Raw genomic sequence first — 26,333 nt, forward strand, 5'->3', positions numbered from 1 at the left:
GAGGCAGAGGCAGGAGGATTGCCACGAGTTTGAGGCCTGAGTCTACATAGTGAATTCCAGGTCAGCCTGGGCTAGAGCGAGACCCTATCACGAAAAACCCAAAACAAAGAGCTTGAGCAGTTTATCACCACATTCAGGAGGCCCAGCTAAGAAGCACTGCTCTTCCCGGCTCCTAGGAAGCAGTACTCACTGGACAGCAGTGTTCATAACATCAGACAGCAACCATCTTTTGCCCCCAAAACGTGACTTTATAACTGAAAGCACTTTAGACTAACTTAGTAAGATTATGAATGACCACAAAAGAGACTCAGTAACACTTACATTTTATTTCCACCGGTAGGGTTAAAACACGTTACACTTGAAGGTCACATTTTCCACAGCACACACTAAATATCAGCCCAGGCTCCACAGTAACCACCCATGCCACCTCCCACAAAAACCAAGCAAACACAGCAAACTCTTCGTGACAGCCACCTCAGGTGACCCTGTCTCCTGTCCAGGACTCCCAGCTATGGCACTGTATCACCAAAAACTCCCTTCACCACTGCTGGTTGGCTGCTGGCATCTTATCATGCCCACCAGTGCTTTCTGAGAAGATCGAGAAGACGGCGTGTAAACACGGCCCCTCATACGCATACCACAAAGACCGTGCAGGCCAGAGTGGGCAGCAGCACAATGACTCGCTGCTTCGTGCACATGACAGGTCAGGCAGCAGCATGGCATGCAGAAACGATGGTGACAGGAGTCAGCACCACAGCTGGATGCTTTGTGAAGAGGCTGGGGTTTGCAAACACGAGTACTGAGGTCAAGCTTTGCTCAACAGCCACTTCGCACACGCCTGTGGGTTCCTGTGTCCGTGTGAAGAACCAGCCTGATCTCCCAGCATGCAGCTGGCCTGCGAAGACTGGAGATGGTACTGCTGAGCAAAACCCTTAACTGAAGAAAGGACAGCTACGGGTCCAAGAAGATGATGAGCCTTACATAAACTAGGTGATATTTGGACCCCTGGAGAGGAGTAAACCAGAGCAGGGACGTACAGGGAATGACTCAACATCTGAAGTGACACATGCTGGACTGCCATGTGCTGCCTGGTTACCCTGAACAAAAGTTCCCTGACAGCCACAGCTCAAGGGACAGCTTATGTTACCTTTAACTTCAAACGCTATACTGTACTGCCACAGGGAAAGAAAGTCATCTCATGAATAAATACCCAGCTCCCTGCGGGACCCCAACGAACATCTATAGCTACAAATACCTCAGTACTCAGAGCAGGGCTTCAACAGCAGAAAAGAAAGAGGCAAGTCAAGAAGGAAACGCTAGCAGATTTAGTGATGAGAAAAGCAGAGTAACAACATTGAGCCTGGGTCACAAACTTCTACAGGCCACCAAGATCATCATCTCCATCTCCAACACGCCTGATCCTACCGATCTGTGAGCACAGTCCGCAATCCTGCTAAGCGAGATGGCCCTGGGCAGCGTGAAAGGCCGCCTGCCACGTGCGTGTGCGTGGCTGCGCGAGAGGGGCTGCTGGGGCTGCCGGCAATTCCCGCCTAGTGGTTCCCTTTGGTCGACTTCTTCTTCTTCGATTCCTCTTTCTGCTTCTGCTTCTTCCTCTTGCCACCTTCCTTGAACCCTAAGGAAACACGGTTGTGAAACACTGTGCACCAGCAACTGCTACCCCACAAGGCGGGTCACTAGACACAGTCATTCATCATGTCATCTAAACCCCAATGCACACCTTCTGTTATTCAGAGAATACCACCACAACACAAAGGGAGTGAGCTACGCACAGCCAAGCACCCTCCATTCACTCAGCAACCCAGCTTGGGAAACTGGCCAACTCTGGAGCAGGGCTGCCTCAGCCTGAGGCCCAACCAGCAGAAAGCCTCGCTTGCCTGGCCTCACAAGCCTACACCAGCAGTGACCCTCCTATAGTGGACAGGCTTTTGTGGCTCACATGAGAAATACCAGTTCCTTGCTTGAGGATGTAGCCTCCTCATTTCCTAGCGAAGGACACATGAAGACTCTGCCCTCACTCCACAATGGCTCAGATGCAGTCCACACCAGGGTGGATGGACATAAGCCTAGCGTTGCACTAGGCCACAAGAGATCTCAGAAGCCAGCGTGTCCAGAGAAGCATGAAAATTTCTCAGCGAGACCCCTAAAATCGCCACACAACACAAGGCACACAGGGGTTAGTTCTGTTAGGAGCAGGAACAGCAAGATGACAAGGCCAACAGCGGGTTAAGAACAGGCCCTAGATCTGTGAGCTCCATGCTGGCGCCACACAGTGGGATACATTTCACAGCAGTCTTAAGGGCTGACTTCAACAAACAGTGAAGTTAAAGGGTCAATTTATTCTGTTTCTTTTTTTTCCCCCATGGAGAATAATTTATAATTTTGCCTAAGAGTCACTTGTTCTTCACAGACCCATGGTGTGTAAGGAATCCACAAAAGCAAAAAGGGCGCTAACCCTTCTCTAAAGCTTCATTCTTTCCTGGCCCCAAGAGTCCTGACCACAGCCACTGTGCTCCCAGGACGATGCTACAGCTCAGGCTGGGGTGCAGACACTCTCGCGGGACTGGAGGCTGTCCTGGGGCACATGCACACCTGGCCCAGAGTCATCTTCTAGGTCCTGTGACGTGGGTCTTTGTGTTCCAAGAGGAAAACCTGGGCTGAGCCTCAAGGAAGGACACAGGTTCAGTCCCCCTGATCCCGACACATAATCCCAGACTATCAAGGCTTCTTGCTGATTTGGCTGGGGGAGGAGAGTGTCCACAGCAAAACAACTTGCTGGTAGAAGAGAACCTTAAGCTCCCAACCTCATGGCCAGAGAGGACAGAGAGCCCACAGGTCTAAGTTCTACTGTCCTGTAGTACAGATCCACTTTTGTGTCTAAGTTTTCAATTTCACTGCTGGGTAACTTTTTTTTCTTTATTTTAGCAAGCGAGAGGGGTAGGGAGAAGAGAGGGGAGGGGAAGGGAGGGGAGGGGAGGAAAGGAGAGGAGAGGGAAGGAGAAGATAGAGAACCAGGGTGCTAGGGCCTCAGCCACTGCAATCAAACTCCAGATGCTTTTGGCCCCTAGTGGGCATGTGCAACCTTGTGGTTGCCTGACTTTTGTGTGCCTGGCTAATATGGGATCTGGAGAGTAGAACATGGGTCCTTAGGTTTTGCAGGCAAGTACCTTAACCACTAAGCCATCTCTCCAGCCCTTTTTAAAAATATTTATATTGGGGCGGGGGGAGAATGGGTGTACCAGGGCCTCCAGCCACTGCAAATGAACTCCAGATGCCTGTACCACCTTGTGCATCTGGTTTACATGGGTCCTGGGGCCTAGGTCCTTTGGTTTTGTAGGCAAGTGCCTTAACTGCTAAGCCATCTCTCCAGCCCAATTTTTTTTTATTTTTTTCCAGTTTCTGACTCAGGGTTTTATGCAGCTACAGGCTGGCTATCCAGAGCACCTTCCTTTACATGTCATCACCTCTCACTAAGAAGGCAAAGAAAGGTTTTGGCCAAATGCTCATCTAGATAAAACCATGGCTCTTTAATCTGGGGACACCTGGCCCAGAGTCTCTAAAGACCAAACTATGGTGAGCCATTGGACAGCAGCAGAGGAAGAGACAAGCTATGTAGCATCCAGAGCCTTCCCTGGCCAGTCCTCCTATATCCCAGGCCCCAGGGAAGCACAAGGAGACCACATGCCTACTCCAAGGACAAGGGTAGGTGGTATTCTTTTCCTAACCAAGAATTGCCTCTGAGATTTCACAAAGCCAAACAGGTCTCTGGTAAGAACCCAGGCATCAACACTGACAAAGCAGTGAGTTTGCAAGGGAAAAAATGACCAACTAAATACTACCTGCCCCAGACTCCTCAGGCATAGCAGGTTTTTTGCTTAACAGACATGTCCTTCAGAATCCACAGCCACAGGGCCCACAGCAGGGGATAGCCTCGTCTGCTGCAGGTACACCTCCACTCACTCTCCCTCAGGAGGCATGTGGCCCTATAAATAAGCTCCCCGGGTGGGCCTGCTCCCACTCAGGAGGGAAGAGCCCAACTTCTTTCTTGAGCCTGGGAAGAATGAACAACTAACAGACCAAGTTTATGGTGCCTCCAACTGTTCATAGTTCAAGACATCCCTTTCCCATTCCCCTCATATCTTCACTACAAGGAGTGGACGTGAAGTCATGGGAGGCCCATCTGTCACTCAGTTGCACAGGGAAAGGCTCATGTCCCCAGTCATCCACCTACAAAACCTAGCATCTCTCTCAAAGCAGGGTAGCTGGTCAGATGAAATTGTCTATGCTGGCGGCCCAAAGCCACAGCAATGGTTTTCCCACAGCAGGCTCTTACTGTTGGTGTCCAGTTCTATTGCCCTCAAACCCCATCATGCACTCTGTTGTATCTAAGGAGGACCAGAAGAGAGAAAAGGAATTGATCTTTCAATTCAAAGTTTCCTGCTGGAAGCATCTTGAGGAGCACCAACCTTCACAGCTTTGCCTGCTATGGCCACATCTTACTGACAGATAATGAAACCACACTTGGCACAGGGCCTGGACCTGTCAGTCTAGGTCAAGCTCGATTTGCATACATTAACCACCAAGAACTTCTACAGCAAACTCAACCAGAGACCCACTGAGCTCTGAGAGCAGAGGAAAGAGAACAGAGCTAGGCTTTGGACAAACAGATCATCATGGCACAAATGGAAGGCCCTGTAGCTCACCTGAGAGTAAAGTCTGCTGGGAACCTGGCTGGGCTGGGCCTTTTTTTGTTTGGAAGATGAAACAGGTGGGAGGATGGGAGTGGCAAAGTGACAGATCTCAAGCTCTCCAGTCAAAAGAGTATTTAGGAACCAAAGCAAAGTACCCTGGACAGTGAACACACTCAATACACATCAGAATACTAGGACCCTGTTTTTAATGGTGGGGTTGGCTTTGAGCCACACACCTAGGCCACATGTAGGGCAGCAACTGGGGGAGGTAAGCTGAGTGCAGGTATCTCCTCTGCCCTTGATCCACACACCTGGTACCTGCCCCAGTTTCCCATGCCTGCTCAGGTCAGAATGCAGCAACACAGGACTGGCTGTTCTCGTAGTCCTGAGTCTGAGGACAAACCACTTTTGGGGTGTGCCACACCAGCTTCCCTCTGCAAATAACTTTTGGGGCTTTGCATACCAGCTTTCCTGTGTGAATCGCTTTTAGGGTTTTGCACACCAGCTTTCCTCTGCAAATCGCATTTGGAGTGTTGCACATCAGCTTCCCTCTGCAAACTGCTTTTGGAGTGTTGTACATCAGCTTTCCTCTGCAAATCACTTTTAGAGTGCTGCACAGCAGCTCCCCTCTGCACACCTGCTGAGGTCATGGGGGCGTCCCAGCTACCAGGAACCCGCAACCTGTCCTGTTCGTCATCCTCTTCCCAGGTGCTGTGAGACACAACTCTGGCCCCAGAGGCAGGCCGGGCCAGCTTCTGCAGGCGGGCACTGGTTGACGGGGCGGGCAGGGAGTGCTGGCCTCTGCGAAGGCATTCTTCTGCCAGGGCTTCTTCGTCAGCCACACCTGAAAGTACAACACACCAGGGGGAGCCATGAGCTGTGCCCCCACTTGAGAACAAGGGGCTTCTCGCCTCCCTTCCCAAAGGGTGATGCCATGGCTGGAACCACCAGAATTCTAGAGGAAGAAGAATAATGTCTACTCCTTGTCTCCATGGCGTTGCTAGTTCTGAACAAACACTCTTCCCACAGAAGGGAAGAAAACAGGCACATGGAGAAAAAAAAACCTCTCTGCTCCAATTCCCCCCAAGACCACCTCTGATTTGACGGCACAATCGAGGCACACAAGGCCAAGCTAAACACCATTTACAATGGTTCTTGCCACTCCGACAATGCGACCCTGCAAGAAGTCACTAGGACTGGCCCAGCCATGCAATCAGGCAGCTCCGTGAAGCCCGTGCTGCAGAAACATCGCCTCTGCACCCTGCATGGACAACGGTGGACCTGGGGGCACCCACCTAACCACCTCCCAGCAGGCCCAGCTGCTCCAGAAAAGTCCCAGTTCTCACAGTCAGGGCTTCCACTTGTGCCACATCACATACACCCACAGGCACTCCCCATCTCAGAAGGCTGTTCGCAATCTTTAGAGAAACAGAAAAAGTGTTTCAGGTTTTGCATGCTGGGTGGGTACTTGGAATAAAACAAGAATGAAATAATTTCTGTCCCTGGAAGTTTCTTGTGAAGAGCATTGTTAAAATTTGTACCAAACTATAAAGCCAAATGTGGGAACTCCCCATTCCCTCTTCATGTTCAGCTCCACAAGCAAAGAAAATGCTTGTTCCCCTCCCAATGAGCAATCACCTTGCAATGCTGTCCAGATTAAAGAACTGCATTCTTTTGGGATAAACTGAGCCACACCCACAGGTTTTCCTGTACTGAGCGGTGTAGGCTCTTCTGACCTTCCTGTACTGAGCAGTGTAAGCTCTTCTGACCTTCCTGTACTGAGAAGTGTGTAAGCTCTTCTGACCTTCCTGTACTGAGAAGTGTGTAAGCTCTTCTGACCATCCTGTACTGAGAAGTGTGTAAGCTCTTCTGACCTTCCTGTACTGAAAAGTATAGGTTCTTCTGTCTTTGCCATCATGGTTCACTGCACTTGCCTGATTTCTCACCATGTCTTCTCACAAGACTTTCTGAATCAAGCGACTCCTTGCCATGAAACAACAGCAAACCCATCCCATTCCCCAGTGGATTCAGGTATCAGGTACAACTCCGAGAGAAGACACTGGACGAGAAGCAAGCTGGGTCTCTAAGGATTTACATACTGGCACAGCTATCCTATTCATGGCTGAAGACTGATTCTACCAAGCAGAACCAGTGATGTCTACACTGTCTGTCGGAGGGTTGTGCATGTTAAATTGGAATCTAATTTTACTTTCTTTCTGAAGTAGGGTCTTGCTCTAGCCCAGGCTGACCTGGAATTTACTCTGTAATCGCCTCTTGAGTGCTGGGATTAAAGGTAACACCACGCCCAGCTCTAATTTTGTTTTATCTGATCTACATGAATGTGTTCATCCAAAAATGTGTGTGTGTGTGTGTGTGTGTGTGTAAATCCTTTTGGGGAAAAAAAAGAAACATAATTTTTAAAAGTCACCATGAGTCACAGTTTTATAGTCCCTCATCTGTACACCTCCCAGTGGGCCCCAGGTAGCAGGTAGAGCTATGCCCAGGCTCTAAAGAAACTTCACCTTGTGAAGCACTCAGGAGATGCCTTACCCCGCCACACACCGCATGGAAATTCATCTCGGAAGAACCCTAAGACCCAGAGTATTCCATCACCCAAGGTGGTAGGCCCATCTCTCAGAAGTCAAGGCCCAGTAAGTCCTGAAGCCCAGTGCATTGAGCTCACAGGTGCTAGACAAGGTGTCCAGCTATTTACTGACACCCGTTGAAGATACACAGGTCAGGTACCCTGCTCCCCACCTGGGCTTTTTTGCATCCATGTAACCAGCACCCAGCAAGGCAACCCAGCAACAACAGTCTGTCCCCACCCATCCTGCCAGAGGCCTGGGGATCCTACACAGCCCTGCACATTCCTCTGTGTCATATCCAAGCACTGAACCTCACAGTGGCATGGGCAAGTCTAAGTAAAACTCAGGCCTGAGGCTGGATGTGGTGGCACACACCTTTAATTCCAGCACTCAGGAGGCAGAATAGGAGAATTGCTGTGAGTTCAAGGCCACCCTGACACTATACAGTGAATTCCAGGTCAGCCTGGGCTAGAGTGAGACCCTACTTTGGGAGGGACACCCCAGACCTGAGACCAGGGGTCCATTAGGAAAGGAAACTACCCTAGCACCTCATGTGCAGGCACTATGCTGAACACCCTACAGTTAAGAGGCCATCCTCAGGGGAAGTTGGGTTTGGGAGCAGCAGGTGGCCAGCACCACACAAGTCTCTTAAACAACCAACCATCACTAAGCTTGTGAACAAACAGAACATGCCCGGCTGCACAGGGGGCTGAGTCCAGAAACCACCATGCGATGCTACTTGGAAGTCTGAACTTGACATGGAAGAAGACATGGGTGAGGGGAGATGTGTTGCTCACCTGGCAGTCTGCCGCAGTTCACGGTGCCCCTGAGGTTGCTGCAGCCATTCACCCCACACCACGGAGACGGAGCACTGAACATTGCAACCAGGCTTCTGAGCAGAACCACACTTGGAAATTCATTCTACACAAGTCGTTTACGCACACACTGGCTGGACAAAGTGGTGCACGCCTGTAATTCCAGCACTGAGGAGACTGAGGCAGGAAGATCATGAGTTATAGGCCAGTCTAGGCTACAGAGCAAGACCTTCTCTCAGGAGAGGAAGAGGTGGCGAAAAGAATGTAAAAGCCAAAGAAAGGAAAGAGTGCTTTGCAATACTGCCTTCCAAACACCAAGTGACCATGGCATTTACAATCTCGGAGTGGCTGATGCCCCTGCACAAGACCTGCCCAGCAGGAGGTAGCAGGGGAGAAATGATGATCTCAAGAGAACAGAGACTAGCTGGCAAAAAAGGGATTCCATGGAGGAAGGATAGGAGAAGGGGACATAGGAGGCTAAGAGAGGGGTTATGATCATGGTGTATTTACGTATGGCTGTTGTCAACAAAACTTAAATTAAAAAAGGGAGGTTAGTGTCGCACACCTTTAATCCCAGCACTCGGGAGGCAGAGGTAGGAGGATTGCTATGGAGTTTGAGGCCACCCTGAGAATACATAGTGAATTCCAGGGTCCAGGTCAGCCTGAGTGAGAGTGAGACCCTATGAAAGAAAGAAGAAAGAAAGAAAGAAAGAAAGAAAGAAAGAAAGAGAGAGAGAGAGGGAGGGAGGGAGGGAGGGAGGGAGGGAGGGAGGGAGGGAGGGAGGGAGGGAGGGAGGGAGGGAGGGAGGGAGGGAGGGAGGGAGGGAGGGAGGGAGGGAGGGAGGGAGGGAGGGAGGGAGGGAGGGAGGGAGGGAGAAAGAAAGAAAGAAAGAAAGAAAGAAAGAAAGAAAGAAAGAAAGAAAGAAAGAAAGAAAGAAAGAAAGAAAGAAAGAAAGAAAGAAAGAGGGGGGATGGGGAGGGAGGGAAAGAGAGAGACAAAGAAAAAGAGAGAAAGAAAGTTAGTTTAAAAAAATTAAGAGGTAGGTAAGGCTGTCTACAAAGTTTTAGGCAAGCCTAGAATACATGGCAAGGCCTTATCATTCATGGATGGATGGATAGTGGGTGGGTGGACGATGGGAAGGAGGAGGAGAGAATGGGGAAGGAGTGAAAGGAGGATAGAGAGAGTAGGGAAGGAAAAAAGGAGGAAATGAAGGCACACTGTCAATTGAAATGTAATACTAGAGGTTGGGAAGATGACGAGGAAGTTAAAAGCCCAGGCTCAATTCACAAACTGTCCAAGTAAACTAGATGCAAAAACTGGCATTAAATATCTGGTGTGCGTTAACACAGAAGAGGCCCTGGCACACCCATATATATATATACACACACTTGTACACACACATGTACACATACAAATAAAATTTAACAAAATACTGTAACACTGAACTAGGCGTGGCGGCTCACACCTTTAATCTCAGCACTCAGGAGGCAGAGGTAGGACGATCACTGAGCTGGAGGCCACCCTGAAACTGCATAGTGAATTCCAGGTCAGAGTCTGGGCTAGAGTGAGACCCTACCCAAAATTTAAAAAAAAAAAAAGAAAAAAGAAAAATAAAAAAGGAACACTGAGGAAACAACTTGGTTTCAGATACGGCAGCCTTCCGGCTGGGGGCCACAGGCAGTATCCACTCTCTTTACTTACCTCGGTCACAAGCCGGGGTTGAGCCAGGCCTGGCCAGACTTCCATCACCTTCTGCCTCCGGGGGGCACTGCAGCCCTGCTACATCTGCAGGCTCAACCCAGGCAGGCGCACCCTACCCCAAACAAAATGTAGCCCAACAGAAGCCACGGGTTTCATGGCTTGCAGACAATGGTGCTCAGTCAAGCAGGTTTCCCAGTTTACCACTTCCAGCTTTCAGAGCTTGGCTGGCGAACCTGGGGCGTGGAGCCAGCCTCTGTGAGGACAGGCTTCATTCTGATAATATGCTGCTTGCAGTGGCATTCTCTATCTTCCCCAGGCCACAGGATAAGACAGAATCCATTTTCAGAGCTCTGTGCTTACTCTGTTTAGAAAGTAAAACAGCCACTAAATGAAACACACAGGCAAGTGCAGCATTTAATGCTGGCTTATTTTTTTATCTCAAGGCAGGTAGAGACCTGCTTTTGAGCCAGAGCCTGCATAGCGCTCAACAGAGATCCAGAGAAGAACCACTTGCTCAGAATTCACAGTGCATGCACAGTTCATCTGAGGAAGAAACAGCAGCAGGCTCTCACAGGGGCCATGGTAGGAGGTCACACACTACCTTTTGGTAGCCTGCAGCTCCTACCCAAAACCCCTCTCCTAGCCTCTACCTTCTTATCCAATGAGTACTCTCTAGCTCTAGGCCTGGATCCCGGGCTCCTAATTCCTACTAATCCTCCTAGTAAGATCTAGGTCCAGGGCCAAGCACAGGGTACAGCAGCCCTGTAGCCTCCATGGGAAGCCCTCCTGGCACAGGATCCCGTGCTTATCCTCATGGTCAGAGCCCTCATCAATGAGCCTCTAACTCCCCTGCCCCAATGACTGCTGTCACAGGGTCCCAAAAACCTTTGGTCTGGAATGTGACTGTCACTAGGTCATTTCTCTCCCCTCCAACACTTCCACTGGCCATTTCCTGGAAGGAATCTCTCAGCACATATTTGTCCAAGCACTCCCTCAAGCCTTCTATATGCATAGTACACTACTGGGAGGTGGCATGCAACCAGCACCCCAAAGATATGAGCTGGACACAGACCCCTGAAGGCTACCCACTTAGCAACAGTGTGCTGCGGGACACCATCCACTCCAGGCACTTGTCTCTCTCTATGGGAGTTTCAACCAGAGCACACACAGCATGAACACTGAAGTCTGGGCCTGCCCCTAACCACTGCCCTTCATCCCCAGTGGAGGAAGAAGCTAAGCTACTAACACCTGGACATATGTCAAAGGCTGCAAAGAAGCTATAGGAGCAGGATCCCAGCAGCCACTGTGGACTTTTTAACATGGTACAAGACCCTGTGCAGGCAGCTCTACAGACTGTTCTGTGCTTTTCAGCTCCCACAGCAGAGGTGGCCAGAGAGAGGGATCAGAGACACACCAGCACACCAATTTCTGTCCAGCATTTTCCTGTAATTTCCACTCTGTCCCACCATGGACCCTTGTCTCTTCTGGTCATCATCATGGCTGCTACAAGTGCCAGGACTGGTCACGTTCTGCAAGCCACAGGCTAGTCTGACAATGGCCCATGGCAACTGCTTCTCATGTGTGACCTGTAATCCTACAATTCTGGCAACTTGTTTGTCCTCTCATGGTGGGAACCCACAAAGGTACCATGACACTACCACTTCAAAATGATGGTAAGCAGGCTAAAAGAACATTCATCCCCAACCCTTGCTATGCAAAGAGCTACCTTAAGAGCTTGAAAATGCTAGCAACCAAGTGAGGCCCATCTCCACTATCTTCTTCAGCTCTGGTCTACCCAACCCTGTCACAAGACACAGCACACCCAGGTTACACTGGATCACTACCCTCCAACCATGCCCTTTGGGGCAGACTCTAGCAGAACAGAAAGAAAAGGGGGCTGCGCACAGGAGGGGCGGGGGGGACACCAGCACAGCCCTTTTTGCTATCATGTGCAGTCAGGGAAACTTCACTGAACCCACACCAGAATCAGAAGATACTTGCCCCTGATGGCCCTGCCACACACAAAGGCTTTTCCCTCCCTGGTACCAGCAACTCATCACCCACATGCACAGCTGAGTCTGCCACAGAACTACTGGGCTTCTTCTGGACTAAAACCATACCTGACAATGCCACCTCCTCCACTCATTCCCACCCAGGCCCAGAGGACCAGGTGGAGGTGGTCCACAATGCAGAAGGCAGGGTTCACACAGCCTAGAGGTCTCATGGCTCACTGGAAAGGTTCATACCACACAGCCATGGCTATGCCTACAGCTCAGTGGGGCGTCTGAATCTTGAGAGCTAGAGCTTAGGAGTCTAAGGGCTGGGGGCATGGCTCAGGGGCAGAAGGTTCACCCAACATGATGAGACTGGATTGCATACCCAGCACCAAAAGGACCCAGTGAATGAGGCTGACTAGGACAAGGTGGTTGGGTGGGAAGACAGACAGACAGGTGAGCTCTCCTTTCAGCTGTGTGTGTCTCTAGTTGGGAGTTTACCCTGTGAAGTCATTCAATACCAACATTATCTGAAATCACGTTTTTGTGTCAGCATTCCATAACAGGGAGTCCCTTCTTCTGACAAAAGACTTTTCAAGGAGATACAAAAAGATTCCCTCATGTTCTATGACTGAAACAAATGTCAATATACTGCCTACTGGCACAGTACTTTAAAACCAGGGAAAGGATGAGGGAGATGGCTCAGAGGTAAGTTAGTTCCCACACAAGCATGGGGACCTGAGTGTGTATTCTCAGTGCATGTAAAAAGTCAGGCGTGGGGCTGGAGAGATGGCTTAGCGGTTAAGCACTTGCCTGTGAAGCCTAAGGACCCCGGTTCAAGGCTCGGTACCCCAGGTCCCACGTTAGCCAGATGCACAAGGGGGCACACCCATCTGGAGTTCGTTTGCAGAGGCTGGAAGCCCTGGTGCGCCCATTCTCTCTCTCTCCCTGTCTTTCTCTCTGTGTCTGTCGCTCTCAAATAAATAAATAATAAATTTTTTTTTAAAAGTCATGCGTGGAGTGGAAGTGCATGCCTGTAATCCCAGAACTGGAAAGGCAAAGACAAGAATTCTCTGGGGCTCCCTGGCTAGCCAGTCTAACCACAGGTTGAGCCCTAGATACAATGGAAACCCTGTCTCTAAGAGTGAGTGCAACTAAAGAAAACACCCAAACATCGACCTCGGGCTGCCAAAAGCACCTGAAATGTGAAAAGCAAAGAAAACATCTGAGAACCAGAGCAGACAGCATGTCAACAGGGGCTGCAGTGAGAGATCCACTCTGAACAAGTTACTGCAAACCTAGGGAACGCTCCCTTCCCAGCAATCACCTGCAAGAAGCCACCAACAAACCTGGACAAATCACCTTAAGGAATCATCTCATCTCATTCAGAAATACAGCCTAGCACTGACCCAACTGCCACTGGGGCCTCACCCTGCCTACAGCTGACATCACAAACCCAAGATGGCTCTTTTCAGCCGCCATCACCTTTGAGCAAGCTCTGTACACAGGATTTCTGTGGGTTTGAGGGCAATGTTTGGAAAATTACCACTAATCATCTAAATAATTTTGGTTTGGTAATCTGTACTCCAAGAACAACTCAGACTGGTTATAGAAAAATACAACCACCTGCAGCTCGTTTGCTACTGTGGCTTCATTTCTCTGGCCTTTTCCCAGGTATGTAGTGACTTCTGGGGATTTTGCTTGGAGCTTGAAATGTACCAGGCCCTGGCTTCCATGACCAACACAGGCTCTACCACTCAGTTGTATGTATCCCAGCTGAAATCGCTATGAAACTCACAAATTACCAAAATGTATGCTAGTTACAAGAGTTCAAGGTTACACCCTGCCTTGCTTGTCCTGAGCAAAGACAATGAGGTCACCCAGAAGCCATAGCAGGAATTTCAGATGCTCCACCTCCAAGTGAGGGCTAACAAGATTCAAACAACAGAGACTGAGACAGAACACCTTCCCAAGGCCTACACTAGGACTGCTGTTTTGGCCCTTCCTTTACTATAAGAAGGGAAGGCTCATCTCCCTAAAGGAAACCTCACAAGCTTGCAAAAATGCCTGCCAGCCCATTATGAGACCCACTCATTCACACACTTGGTGCGCCTGATGTGTGCCAGGCACTGAGGATACCAAATACCTGCTCTTGTTCCACAGTGAGCAGATGCAAACAAGAATGAAATGAGCTTAGTGCATGTGCCTCCAATGCACAAACACAGAAGGGGGAGGAAAGATTTGAGACAGGAGCAGAGGCTCAGAAAAAGCAAGGACTCTCATCTAACCTGAATTACAGTGGATCAGGGTGGAGCAGATGGGAAACAGAAGCTGGCAATATCTAGGGTCCTATGAGCCAAGGAGTCCCTAGAGAAGGACAATTAACACTGACACATGCTGGACAAGTGTCCTAACACTGAGCCACATCCCCAGTCCTTCAAAGAATTAATGGCTCCCAAGTGTGGGAGCAGAGATGTGTAGAACAGTTATCAAAACAACTGGTGAGCTGGGAATGGTGGCACACACGCTTTTAATCCCAGGACTTGGGAGGCAGAAGTAAGAGAATTAGCTGTGAGTTTGAGGCCAGCTTGGGACTACAGAGTGAGTTCCAGGTCAGCCTGGGCTAGTGAGACCCTATCTTGGGGGAGGACAGTGTTTACTGGTGAACCAGGCATGGGGGCAGATACCTATAATCTCAGCACTTGGGCTAAGGCAGCCTGACCGAAAGTCCCTGTTCTCGATAACACAAAAAACATCTGGTGAAAACAGGTGCTCAGGGACATTAACCTCCCCCACAGTGTGGATGGTTGCTGGGGATCTGCCCTCCTCAGAGGCTGGCATCTTGAAAGCACCAACTGCCCACTTAAGAACAAGTGTTGTTAGTTACTACAGGACAGCTGCCTAGCAACTACCAATGCACAGCAGCTGTAAGTCCCTTCTGAAAACTGTGTGGCAAGTGCTGGGTCTCAGCATAACAGGGAGCAGTTTCCTGGACCTAGGCAGAGGCTCGACTCCACCACACTGCCCCTATTCTCATCTGTGAAAGGGAAACCAACAGCAACAGAGCCCCACGCTGGAGTCCCTATGTCTTGGCAGTACTGGGCCTCTCTTCCCACTCTGAGCTAGTCCATTTGACTTGCCTGTACACAGGAGGAACGACCATCGTGACAAAGTAAGTAATTTGTCTTGGTTTCTTGATACTCTTGCTTAGCAGCCCAGGCTAGACTTGAATTACTGAAGATCCCCCCATCTCAGCACCCCCAGTGCTCAGATCACAGATATGTGCCACCAAACCTAGTAGGGTCCCGTACTTGAAGTGGAGTAACAAGTCACAGGCTGCATGCACTTCAACAGCAGCTTATACAAAAGACCTGGTAACTGCACATAGCTCCTGTCACCAACCTGCAGAGTACCAGGGTAGACTTGGAGTTGTAGCAACAACTTGCCCCAAAGCCAGATATCCCTGTCTTCCTGCTTGAACTCCAGAGGTGGGCAAAGAGAACTAACACTTTGTATTCCTTCATTTCTAGCTGCTATCTCAACCACAAGTGAGATTTCTGTTGGGAGTAGCTCCATAAAGGGAAGCTGTTGTATCCTAAGCACCCGAGCATGACGCTGCCTGTTCCGCTCTGCTTCGTTGCAAGGCCCCACCACGGCACAACTGCGCTGAGCCAGAGAGTCGGTCAAGAAAGATGGGTGGTGACTTCCAGAGCAGTTCAAAGCAGCCTGGAGCCAGGGTAGAGTTCAGTGCCAGCGCACTCACCTCACATATGCAGGCCCTGGATTCAACACCCCCCCCCCCGAAAGTGTGGGAACACTTGAAAAACCACAACAGAAAGCAGAATGTGTCTTACAGGATCATAGATTCATAAAATCTGTCTTTCATAACACACAGGCTCAATGTAGTAATAGCAGGGCATGGTGGCACATGCCTTTAATGCCAATACTTTGGGAGGCAGAGGTAGGAATCACTGCAAGTTTGAGACCAGCCTGAGGCTAAAGTTCAGTTCCAGGTCAGTCTGGGCTAGAGTGAGACCCTACCTCAAAACAATTTTTTTTAAATGTAGTAATAGCAGGCTAGAGAGATGGCTTAGCACTTGCTTGCAAGGCCTGATGACCCGTCTGATTCCCCAAGTCAACCCAGATGTGCACATGTTCCTGGAGTCTGTTGCAGTAACATGGCTTGCCTCCCTCTCTCCTTTCTCCTTGCAAATAAAAGTTTTTTCTTTTTTTGGGGGGTGGGGGGAAGCATCCAAGATAGTCTTGCTATAGCCCAGACTGGCCTAGAACTCTCAACAATCCCCCTACCTCCACCTCCCAAATGCTGGGATTTGGCACGTGCCACCAGACCTGGCCAAAAAAAAAATAATAATAATTGTGGTAATAGGCCTGGGGGAAAGGCTCAGTGGTTAAAGGTACTTGCTTGAAAAGCCTGTCAGCCAGAGGCAAAAAATAGTATGTATATCTCGTGTTCATTTGCAGTGACAAGAGACCCTGGTGCACAAAATGTTTTTACATGTTAACAGGTCTTCAATTTTCCCCACTGGTCCACTAAGAAATTAGCTAGACCTGGTGATAGAGGCGTTTTTAATTCCATGCTACTGGGGAAACAAGTACAGGAAGATCACAAGGACAACATCAGCAACCTGGTGACTCTTTCCCAAAAGGGGGGGGGGAGGAGGAAAGGGCTAAAGTTGTTGCTTAGTGGAAGGATACGTGCTTATTAGCAAGAGGCTCTAGATTCAAACCGTGGAGGGGTGGGGGCCTACCCAGGTCATAAAGCAGAAAGCTCTGCATGAGCTCATCAGCACAAGACCCACAACACAAAAGCAAAAGCAAAAGGAAAAGCAGAGAGTAAGTCAAATAACAAGGCTGTATGTACTTCAAACCCAGAGATGTAGAACTCCACTCCTGTGAAACTGTTTTCACCCTTTTCCTCAGAGGTGCTGACCAAGAAACTCAGAGCTTCAGGTACACTAAGCAAAACTTCTGCCACTGACAGAGGCACTCCCAAGTTTTTTTCTTTTAAATAAATGAAACATCAGCCCTTCCATGATTTAATGGAAGGTAATAACAAAGCACCATATCCCAAATAACAACAAATACAAGCAAAATATTAAGAATAAAGTAACATTTTGGTGGGAAAAGTTAAAAACAGCACTCCATACAAGAGTTAAAAAGGAAAAAAAAAAAAGAGTTAAAAAGGAGCTGGAGAGATGGCTTAGATGTTAAGTGAAGCCCTAGGACCCCAGTTCAAGACTTGGTTCCCCGGTACCCACATAAGCCAGGTGCACAAGGGGGCACATGCATCTGGAGTTCGTCTGCAGTGGCTAGAGGCCCTAATGTGCCCAATTCTCTCTTGCTCTCTCTCCTCTTTCTCTGTCTATTGCTCTCAAACAAATACATAAAAATAAACCAGACAGACAAGCAGAGGCTGGAGAGAGAGAGTTCAGCAGTGAAGATGCTTGCCTTCAAAGCTAAGGACCGGTTCAATTCTGTACCCATGTAAGCCAGATGCACAGTGGCACAAACATCGGGAGTTGGCTGACAGAGGATGGAGGCCCTAGCGTGCACACATTCATTCTCTCATTCTCTCCTCTCCCCCTTTCCTCTCTCTGCTTGCAAGTAAGTTTGGAAATGCAAAACTTCCATCCCACACAAAAATTCTAGAAAGACAAGATTGCAGAAGTGTAGGAGAGTGGTAGAGGCAAGTATAACATGCATGAAACCCAAAGAAGGTTCAAACCCACCCTTAAAAAATAGCAATTACCTCAAGCTCTAGCTATCTCAATATTTGAAATGTTTTCTCACCAAGTATATGTGGTGGCAAAGATTCTCATCACAACAGACAAATGTTTAGGGGACTGGGATGTCAGTTCAGCAAAGTCACTGGCTTGTAAAGCCTACCAGCCCCAGGTTCAATTCTCAAGGCTCTCACATAAGCCAAACACTGAAGGTGGCAGAAGCACCTAGCTTTTGTCTGAAATTACAAGAGGCCCTGCCACATATGCACACTCTTGTGCAAATTAAAAAAAAAAAAAAAAAAAAAAAAAAAAAACTTTAAAAAAAAGAAAGATGTCTTGAGGTGGAGAGATGGCTTACTGGTTAAGGTGCTTGTCTGCAAAGCCAATGGACCCAGATTCAACTCCCCAGTACCCACATAAAGCTAGATGCACAGATACTAAATGAATAGAAATGAAAGTTGCTGCCAAGAGGATCATTCCTCCAACAGTGCTCCTGAAAGTACCACTAGGAAGGACACTGAAATTCAGCAGAAAAGATGCAGGCTGGTAAAATGGTCAGCCTATTAATTATAAGCTAGTGACATCTGCCTTGAACCATCATAAGGTAGACCTCAGTGGTGCCAATGTTTAACCTACACATTGTAACAGTGACTCAGTTTCCATAATCAAACCCAGAAGCTTTGTATGTAAGTAAAAAAAAAAAAAAAAAAAAATTCCTCCAGCTAGGCATGGTTAATCCCAGCACTCGGGAGGCCAAGGTTAAAGGTCAAAGGATCACTGTGATTCCAGGGCTGCAATCAATGGGAGGGAAGACAGCGACAAATGGAGTGCAAATGACAAAAGCCACAGCAAACTGGTGTCACCCCAAAACAGGACTCTGCACAGACTCTGAAAATGAACAGAAATGCATGCACCCACGCAAGCAACTTTTCAGGCTTGTTTTAGGCTAAAAAAGGACCTATTCAAACACAGAATAGGGACTCTCATAATTACCAAAAAAAGGCTGGAGAGATGGCTTAGTGGTTACAATGCTGGCCTGCAAAGCCAAAGGACCCAGGTTCGATTCCCCAGGATCCGCATAAGCCAGATACACAAGATGGTGCATGTGCCTGGAGTTCATTTGTAGTGGCTGAAGGCCCTGGCGCAGCCACTTTTTCTGCCTCTTTCTCTCTCAAATAAATGAAAATAAAATCTTTTTTTAAAAATTTACCAAACCAGTAGCTGGACACGTTGACCCATGTCTTTAATCCGAGCACTTGGGAGGCAGAGGTAGGAGGATCCCCATGACTTCAAGGCCACCCTGAGACTCCATGGCGAATTCCATTTAAGTACAATGCTATTGCTCTATCTAAGTCACCAAGTGATCAATGCACAAAACAATTCAAACCTTCCCCAAAGGAGTCCACATCGCTGAAGTCAGTTCTGGAACACTCTGGCTGTGCTAAAAGCCCATAGAACCAGATTCAACCAGCAGGCTACCTTTTCTAATAACCTCATAAAACAAACACTACTGCTGATAGACAAAGGGGTGGTAATTTCCTCAGTGAAAATGACAAGTGCCAGCTGGAAGAGTGGTACACCAATGCCACAGGAAGGAAGCCAGCCAGCAAAGGGCAACACACGTGACAGCGGAGCTGCAGCCATGTGCCCAGCATTGCCCTGCACTCATGGCCTAGACTCACCTGACTGACTCCTATGGCAAATGCAAATGGCTCATCCCACGCTTACATCTGGAAGGTTTCTTTTCAGGTACTACTTAATTTCTCACTGAGTTATACAAAGAAATCGTCTGTTCAGGTAGTAGAAACAACTTAGGCTATCTGAGGCTCCAACTTTTACTTGTGAAGCAAAAGGCAGCCATGGTCTTCTCCGTGCAGTGTGGCAGCATACCTACCTCATCCACAGGTTTGCAGCTAGGTCACTCCCAATCCACGCTCACAAACTTCATTTACTATCGCATTCAGACAATTTTCCTCAAATACTTAAGTAGTAATGCATTCTTTCAAGATCCTAGTACCACATGCCAGTTCCATGGGCTTCCCAACTGGGCCAAGAATCAAGGTAGAACTGCCTACTGTAGCTCATTCCAAGAGGATGGGTGGGATGTAAATGCAAAATCATTTTAGTGCTGCACAACTTCTTCTCACTCCTCAATCATTCCATGACTTTATCATGCATAGTGTCCTTAAAACATTGTACATAGGGTGAATACATCCTACAAATCTACTTTTTTATTTTTTTGGTTTCTTGAAGTAGGGCCTCACTCTAGCCCAGGCTGACCTGAAATTCACTATGGAGTCTCTGGGTGGCCTCCAACTCAGAGATCTCCTACCTCTGCCTCCTGAGCACTGGGATTAAAGGGGTGTGCCACCTCGCCCAGCTGCTAATCTGAAGGCATTATTCATCCGAAGACTGATATGCTGAGCTTGTCCCCTTTGGCATGATTCTGCCCTGCTCTGATGACATGTTCAGGGAGTTTACTTCACATTCAAGGTGTGTACCCCCACACCTGGCTACATACGGTTTTAAGAATGAAAATTTGTGCAACTATCCCCTCAGAGAAATGTTATATATTGGGATGTCTCAGTGTTTATAGGTTCTTGCTTGAAAAGCTTGTCAGCTCCAATTAGAATGCCAGCTTCCACATTAAAGCCAAATGCAAACTAATGCACGCATGGCACACTTACACCCATACATACAGAAAATACATACAAGCCAATTGTTGTGATGCACACTCATAGAAAATTGCTGAAGAGACAGGCAGTATGATCAGAACACACATACAAATAAAATTTTAATTAAAAGAAATAAATGTAAGCCAGGAGTGGTGGTACACATCTTTAATCCCAACACTTGAGAGGCAGAGGTAGGAAAACTGCCATGAATCACCCCTAAGAGTCACCCTGAGAATGAATTCCAGGTCAGCCTGGGCTACAGTGAGACCCTACCTTGAAGGGGGAAAAAAATGTAAGGCTAGCATTTTTATAGCAAGGATGGACGGCACTCAGTAAAAGGTTTGCCTAGAACACACCAAGGCCTGGGTTCAATCCCCAGCACTATTCTCCCTCCAAAAATAAATGAATAGATAAATAATGCTTAATTTTTTACTTGTTATTTATACAGGAGTCTTCATATACTTTCCAAAGATAGGTTTGTACTTAACTTCCATTCAGCTGACAATAGAAATCCAGGCACAAAATCACACACAGACACAAGAAGGCTGCAGACCCCATTCATGAAAGAATGCACCAAACACATTCGCATTTATTTTTTTTAAGCAAATGACAAAGACCCAGTTTACCAGCTTTTTTAAACCTAAGCTTAACATTACATATTTAAACAATTGTCAGAACGTACGAAGTTGCCAGCATTCATGCACAACTAGAAACATCCTTAACTTGTACTAAACCAGAAATGTATTACCATTAAAGCAGTAATATCTTTCATTACTAAAATACTGAAAAAAACTGAAGTTCTTTCTGTGGAGGATCATCCTGGCAATGTTAACTTCACAGCAGGCTGACAGTGCTCGGCTCACATTCCAGACACAGTGGAGAGCAGGTCCATGCTGTGCGAGCTCAGTCTCATCCTACACTACTTGTCACAGGCTCACCTTAGATTACGTTTAATAAAAAGGCAAAGTGCACACAGAGATTACAACAATTTTGAAGACAAAAAAAATGGTCCTATTGTGTGGTCCCAACAATAAACGCAAAACGTCTATGACAAACAGGGGCTCCGATGAGCTGTTTATAAATACTTTAGATTAGGTAGAGTTATACTGTAAGTAGAGTTCGTTTGAAATCTTCAAAAAAAAATGTTCCTGTTAATCCTCAAATGGTGCTTGTTATTGTTTAACATTTCTGTTAAATGCGTGCGTTGAGTTACTTGTTATCCAAGCGTAGCAGCTGCTCCTTACCATTTATCGTTAAGGACTTTAACTGGCCATCTTCTTCAACTTCTACCCTTTCTTCACCATTCTCCACAATTCTGTAAGATAATTCAGTTAGAAATCCTTATTAAAAGAAGTGTAGAAGAATGTTATGGTGTAGAAGAATGCTATGGTCACAGGTTCAGTCCTTAGAACCAAAAACTAAAAATAAAGAAAATATGAAACCTCTTATAAACTACTGGGCTGGAGAGACTGCTTAGTGGCTAAGGCACTTGCTTAAACTATTAGTATTTTACATCAGGAGACAACTGGGCTGAGATTTTCAGCTCTAACTAAAATCATTTTTAAAATACTTACTATGTCAAATGTTAGCTTTAAGCTAGACATGGTGACGCTGGCCTTTAATCCCAGCACTTGGGAGGCAGAGGTAGGAGGTTATCTCCTTGGAGTTGGTGGTCCCTGAGACTACATAATGAATTCCAGATCATCCTGGGCTACAGTGAAACCCTACCTTGAAAAACAAAAAAGGTTTATCACAAATATCATATAACTGTGTGAGCTATATGTAGACATACAACTTACGAAAAGAAAAAATAGCCAGGTGTGGTGGTGCACGCCTTTGATCCCAGCACTCAGGAGGCAGAGATAGGAGGATTGCCGTGAGATCGAGGCCACTCTGAGACTCCATAGTGAATTCCAGGTCAGCCTGGGCTAGAGTGAGACCGTATCTCGAAAAACCAAAAAAAGAGAAAAGAAAAGGAAGGGGTAGTATACTAAGTGGTCTACTAGCCAAGACTCTGGCTTTCCAGCTCACAAGTTTTACAATGCTTTCCATTTCACCATTTTAACAATGCTAGGGAAACAATGTACAGCATTACATTCTCATATGCCTCCAAATAAAGATTACTTTGAATTCATTGATTAAACATCAGAAGCAAAAGCTCTAGCTAATAAGTGTAGAAAACACATACAATTTAGCCATGTGTGGTGTCTCACACTTGTAATCTCTCAACACTTGGAAAGTTGGGATATGAGGACAGCCATGAGTTCAAGAACAGCTTGGACTAAGGTAAGATCTTGCCGCAAAACAACCCCCACCCCACACACACACACACACACACAGAGCAGGAGGCGGAGAGATGGACCAATGGTTCAGATCCCTAACCCCATACAAGGTCAGTAGCAGTAGCACACACATCTGTAATCCTAAAGTGGACAGGCCAGCTACTATAAATTTGCAGCAGCAAAAAAAGAAAGACATACAGACACACACACCAAAGCATGTAAGTGATGCTCCAGCTCGGGAGGATGTAAGAGACCACTAGATCATCATGTCACTTTACTAAAAACAAATGGTAGCTGTGGTAGTTTCAATCGATGTCCCCCAATAGGATCAGAGTTTATTCAAACTTGTAACTTGGCTAGAGTAGATATTACTGAGAGTGGATCCTACGATCCAGATCTAAGGTGTAGATTTGAATTCCAGCAAAAAGATATGCAGAGTCCTTGAGCTCTGCAGGGAGTTTCTGGAGTGTGTTTGTTTACGGAGCTGGTGGCGGTGTGGACCAGTAAAAGGGTGCCAGTTTCTTCCATCATTATGGAACTTTCACTGGATCTGTAAACTTCAAATAAATTCCCTTCCTCCCGTAACTATACCTGTTCTAGATGTTCATCCCAGCAATGTGAAACTATAACAGTAACACACACCTATAACCCTAACACATGGAAGGTGGGGCAGCAAAGACCAGGAAGCTAATTGAAAGTTGACACAGTGTAAGCCCTGGGTTGGGTTCCCAGCACCAAATAAGGCAGACACATCCAAGCACTCAGGAGAAGGAAGCAGAAGAATCAGAAATTCACAGTCATCTCCAGCCACATGGAGAGCTAAGGACCATCTTGGGGCACATGAGACACTGTCTCAGAAATGATTAAAAGTAGAAAAATAAAAGAATTATTGTGAAAATATAAACAAAAAAAAAGAATACAATACAATACCTCTTTGTAGTGATTTTTCTGCCATTAACTATTTTGGTAGACGTGGATATCGATTTGAAGTTGCCCATCCCACTGCCACCAAATGAAGCTGAAGAAAATGAAGTGAGACCTCCGTGACCTAGGGACCCAAACGAAGTGAACCCTACAGAGAAACAGAAGACAGCTGTAGATTAATACAGCAATACAAATGGAAGAACTACTGAGCTCAAGACTTAACAGGAAACATCTGAGAGCAGACTGCTAGAGCTCCAAGGAACAGCTACCTCTAAAGCCACCATCATGCCCTAGAGCAAGACTGGTTTCCTCCCCACCTCACTTCTCCCAGAGTACTCTGCTATACTTCACTAGTATTTCCAGCATGCCCTAAGATCCTGCCACTCTGGGATACCCACTTGGCACCACCCATCAGAGGAGCAAGTGCAAATAAATACATCTGTATTAGAGCAGAGGACAACAAAAACATAAATCCCCACTGCCTCATCTTGCAATGGGACCTCAAAAGACAGACCATGGCCTCAGAGCTGGAAATAGGTTTCCGTGGTCTACCAGGGTACAAGGCCCTGGATTCTATCAATAGTACAGCAACCACAAGAGTCCAATTTTCTAGCAGTGTGTGATGCTGGGGCTGCATGATCACTGAAGAAAAACATGACATACTGAGTTCAAGGACAGCATAGGCTAAGTGAGACCCTGTATCAAAGGGTAGGGAAGTACCACTCTTAAAAAGGGAAGTACAGGGCTGGAGAGATGGCTTAGCGGTTAAGTGCTTGCCTGTGAAACCTAAGGACCCCGGTTCGAGGCTCGGTTCCCCAGGTCCCACGTTAGCCACATGCACAAGGGGGCGCACGCGTCTGGAGTTCGTTTGCAGAGGCTGGAAGCCCTGGCGCGCCCATTCTCTCTCTATCTGTCTTTCTCTCTGTGTCTGTCGCTCTCAAATAATTTTTTTTTAATATTTTTAAAAAAAAAGGAAGTACATTTTGGGGGAAGACAGAAAAGGGTATGTGGATAAATTACCACCATATCTGCAAAGCTCTTCTAACAAAAGGGAACACTGCTGCTGTAACAGATAGTGCCCTGTGATGAACACAAATCTCTGTGCAAACCAAGATCAAATACCTGTTGGATCAAATGAAGAAAATCCACCTCCAAATGATGGAAACCCAGTGAAGGCAGAGAAGAAGGAGCCCGTGCCTCGGTTTCTGCTTCCTCGGGGACCTCTTCGGTTCCCAAAAAAGTCATCAAATGGGTCTTCTAGAAATAAACAGAAGTTTGGGCTATAAAGTATTCACTTATTTTCCCCCATAGGAAAAGGAAAATGGACTAACAGTATAATACATTAGTCCATTAGGAACAAAAAGCAAAAACCTTACAAATTACAACAGTTCAATCTATATGAAGAAGCCTGGTCCAACGCTTTAAAAAAAAATTACTTATTTGAGAGGGAGGGAGGGAGACATAAAAAGAGACAAGGACAAGCAGATGGGTGCGCCAGGTCGTCTAGCCTCTTCAAGGAATAAACTCCAGGTGCATGTGCCACTGTGTTGCATGTAGCTTTATATGGGTACTGGAGAAATGAACCTGGATCATTAGGCTACTGCTGAGCCTTCTCTGCAGCCCCCAACACTATTAGTTACTGGTTTCATTCAAGAAAGCTAAATGCTAGAAAGTGACTGAGCGGAGATATACCAGCTTACTTGGTATACCCTCTGGGAGCTATTCAACAGAGCCTTCTCTTTACGTACTGCTAAGACACTGCCTCTGTGCCATCATTTGTTAGTAAAGAGGGCTCCAAGGAGTCCAAGTTGCTTTCTCCAGAGCACTTCTGAGATAAATACAGACATGGACTATACAAGTTTATGAAAGAGTAAAACCCAAGTGGCCAAGAATTCTTTTTCCTAAGTTTGATGTTAAAAAAAATTTTTTGATGCAAAAAGTAGTGATATATTGAGTCCGTTTGCAGTGGCTACAGGCTTTGGCGCACCATCTCACTCTGTCTATCATCTCTATATATCTCTCTGCTTACAAATAAATAAAAGGAAAAATTTTAAATATTTAAAAATTTAAGAAATATTTGAGAGGGAATTACCATGGGATATATTTTATAATCATGGAAAATGTTAATAAAAATTTAAAAAAAATTTAAAAAAAGAAAGAAGAAAAAAAAAGAAATATTTAAAAATAAAAACTCAGGACATTTATAGGCATGGTACACATGAAAATCTAAAACAAGTATAGAGATGTGTGAAATATTTATTCAGATTTTAATCATTAATCAGGTTTTTTAAATTATTTTATTTTTGGCTGGAGGGATGGCTTAGCAAAGACAGATGACCCAGGTTCGATTCCCAAGGACCCACATTAGCCAGATGCACAAGGTGGCACAGGCATCTGGAGTTCATTTGCAGTGGCTGGATGCCCTGGTGCACCCATTCTCTCCCTCCCGCCTCTCCCCTCAAATAAATAAAAAATATCCATTTTTATTTATTTGACAGAAAGATAAAGGGGGTCCAGAGAATGGGTGGGCCAGGGCCTTTAGCTGCTGCAAACTGAAAAAAAATGCATGCAACACTTTATGCATCTGGCTTAAGTGGGTCCTGGGGAATCGAGTTTGAGCCCTTTGATCTTTGTGGACAAGCACCTTAACCACTAAGCCACCTCTCCTACCCTTTAATTTCTAAGAGAACTGGACATATGAATTCACCAACCAAGTATGGCAGGACAAAGTCCCCAGCTAATTCACTGCATACAGCTAAATTTTCAGACTCATTTCTAAAGAGCATCTTGTACATTCAGAAGCAGAAATGATAAACTTGCAATGAACAAATGAGAGCACAGGGAAACCACAGCCAGGTACCACAATGAACCACAGGTACATTACCCTGCATGTTTCTCTGTAC

The 26,333-nt window shown here is 46.8% G+C and overlaps 1 protein-coding gene, 1 long non-coding RNA gene and 1 pseudogene across 4 annotated transcripts in view; 2 read left to right on the forward strand and 1 right to left on the reverse strand.

Moving 5' to 3' along the window:
- Positions 1-307: 307 nt before the first annotated feature.
- Dnajb6 (DnaJ heat shock protein family (Hsp40) member B6) overlaps positions 308-26,333 on the reverse strand; it is a 58,447-nt gene continuing 32,421 nt past the window's right edge. Inside the window, exons 6-10 of one of the 3 annotated variants that reach the window (XM_045160172.1) lie at positions 24,553-24,684; positions 23,437-23,578; positions 21,469-21,539; positions 5,347-5,553; positions 308-1,633 (exon numbers count right to left, since the gene is read on the reverse strand). In XM_045160172.1, coding sequence (XP_045016107.1) covers positions 1,551-1,633; positions 5,347-5,553; positions 21,469-21,539; positions 23,437-23,578; positions 24,553-24,684 — 635 coding nt within the window. In that variant the 3' untranslated portion in view covers positions 308-1,550. Of the gene's footprint in view, positions 1,634-5,346; positions 5,554-20,781; positions 21,540-23,436; positions 23,579-24,552; positions 24,688-26,333 lie in introns of those variants that run through there. The other 2 variants (XM_045160171.1, XM_045160173.1) reach the window with 2 other exon arrangements.
- Positions 6,657-6,796, forward strand: LOC105944844 (annotated as a pseudogene).
- Positions 14,783-15,693, forward strand: LOC123464007. The gene is made up of 2 exons (XR_006639299.1): positions 14,783-14,977; positions 15,336-15,693. It is a non-coding gene; the product is annotated as an uncharacterized LOC123464007 (long non-coding RNA).

This window comes from Jaculus jaculus, chromosome 10 (genome assembly GCF_020740685.1).
Source record: "Jaculus jaculus isolate mJacJac1 chromosome 10, mJacJac1.mat.Y.cur, whole genome shotgun sequence".
In the NCBI taxonomy this organism is placed as follows: Eukaryota; Metazoa; Chordata; class Mammalia; order Rodentia; family Dipodidae; genus Jaculus; species Jaculus jaculus.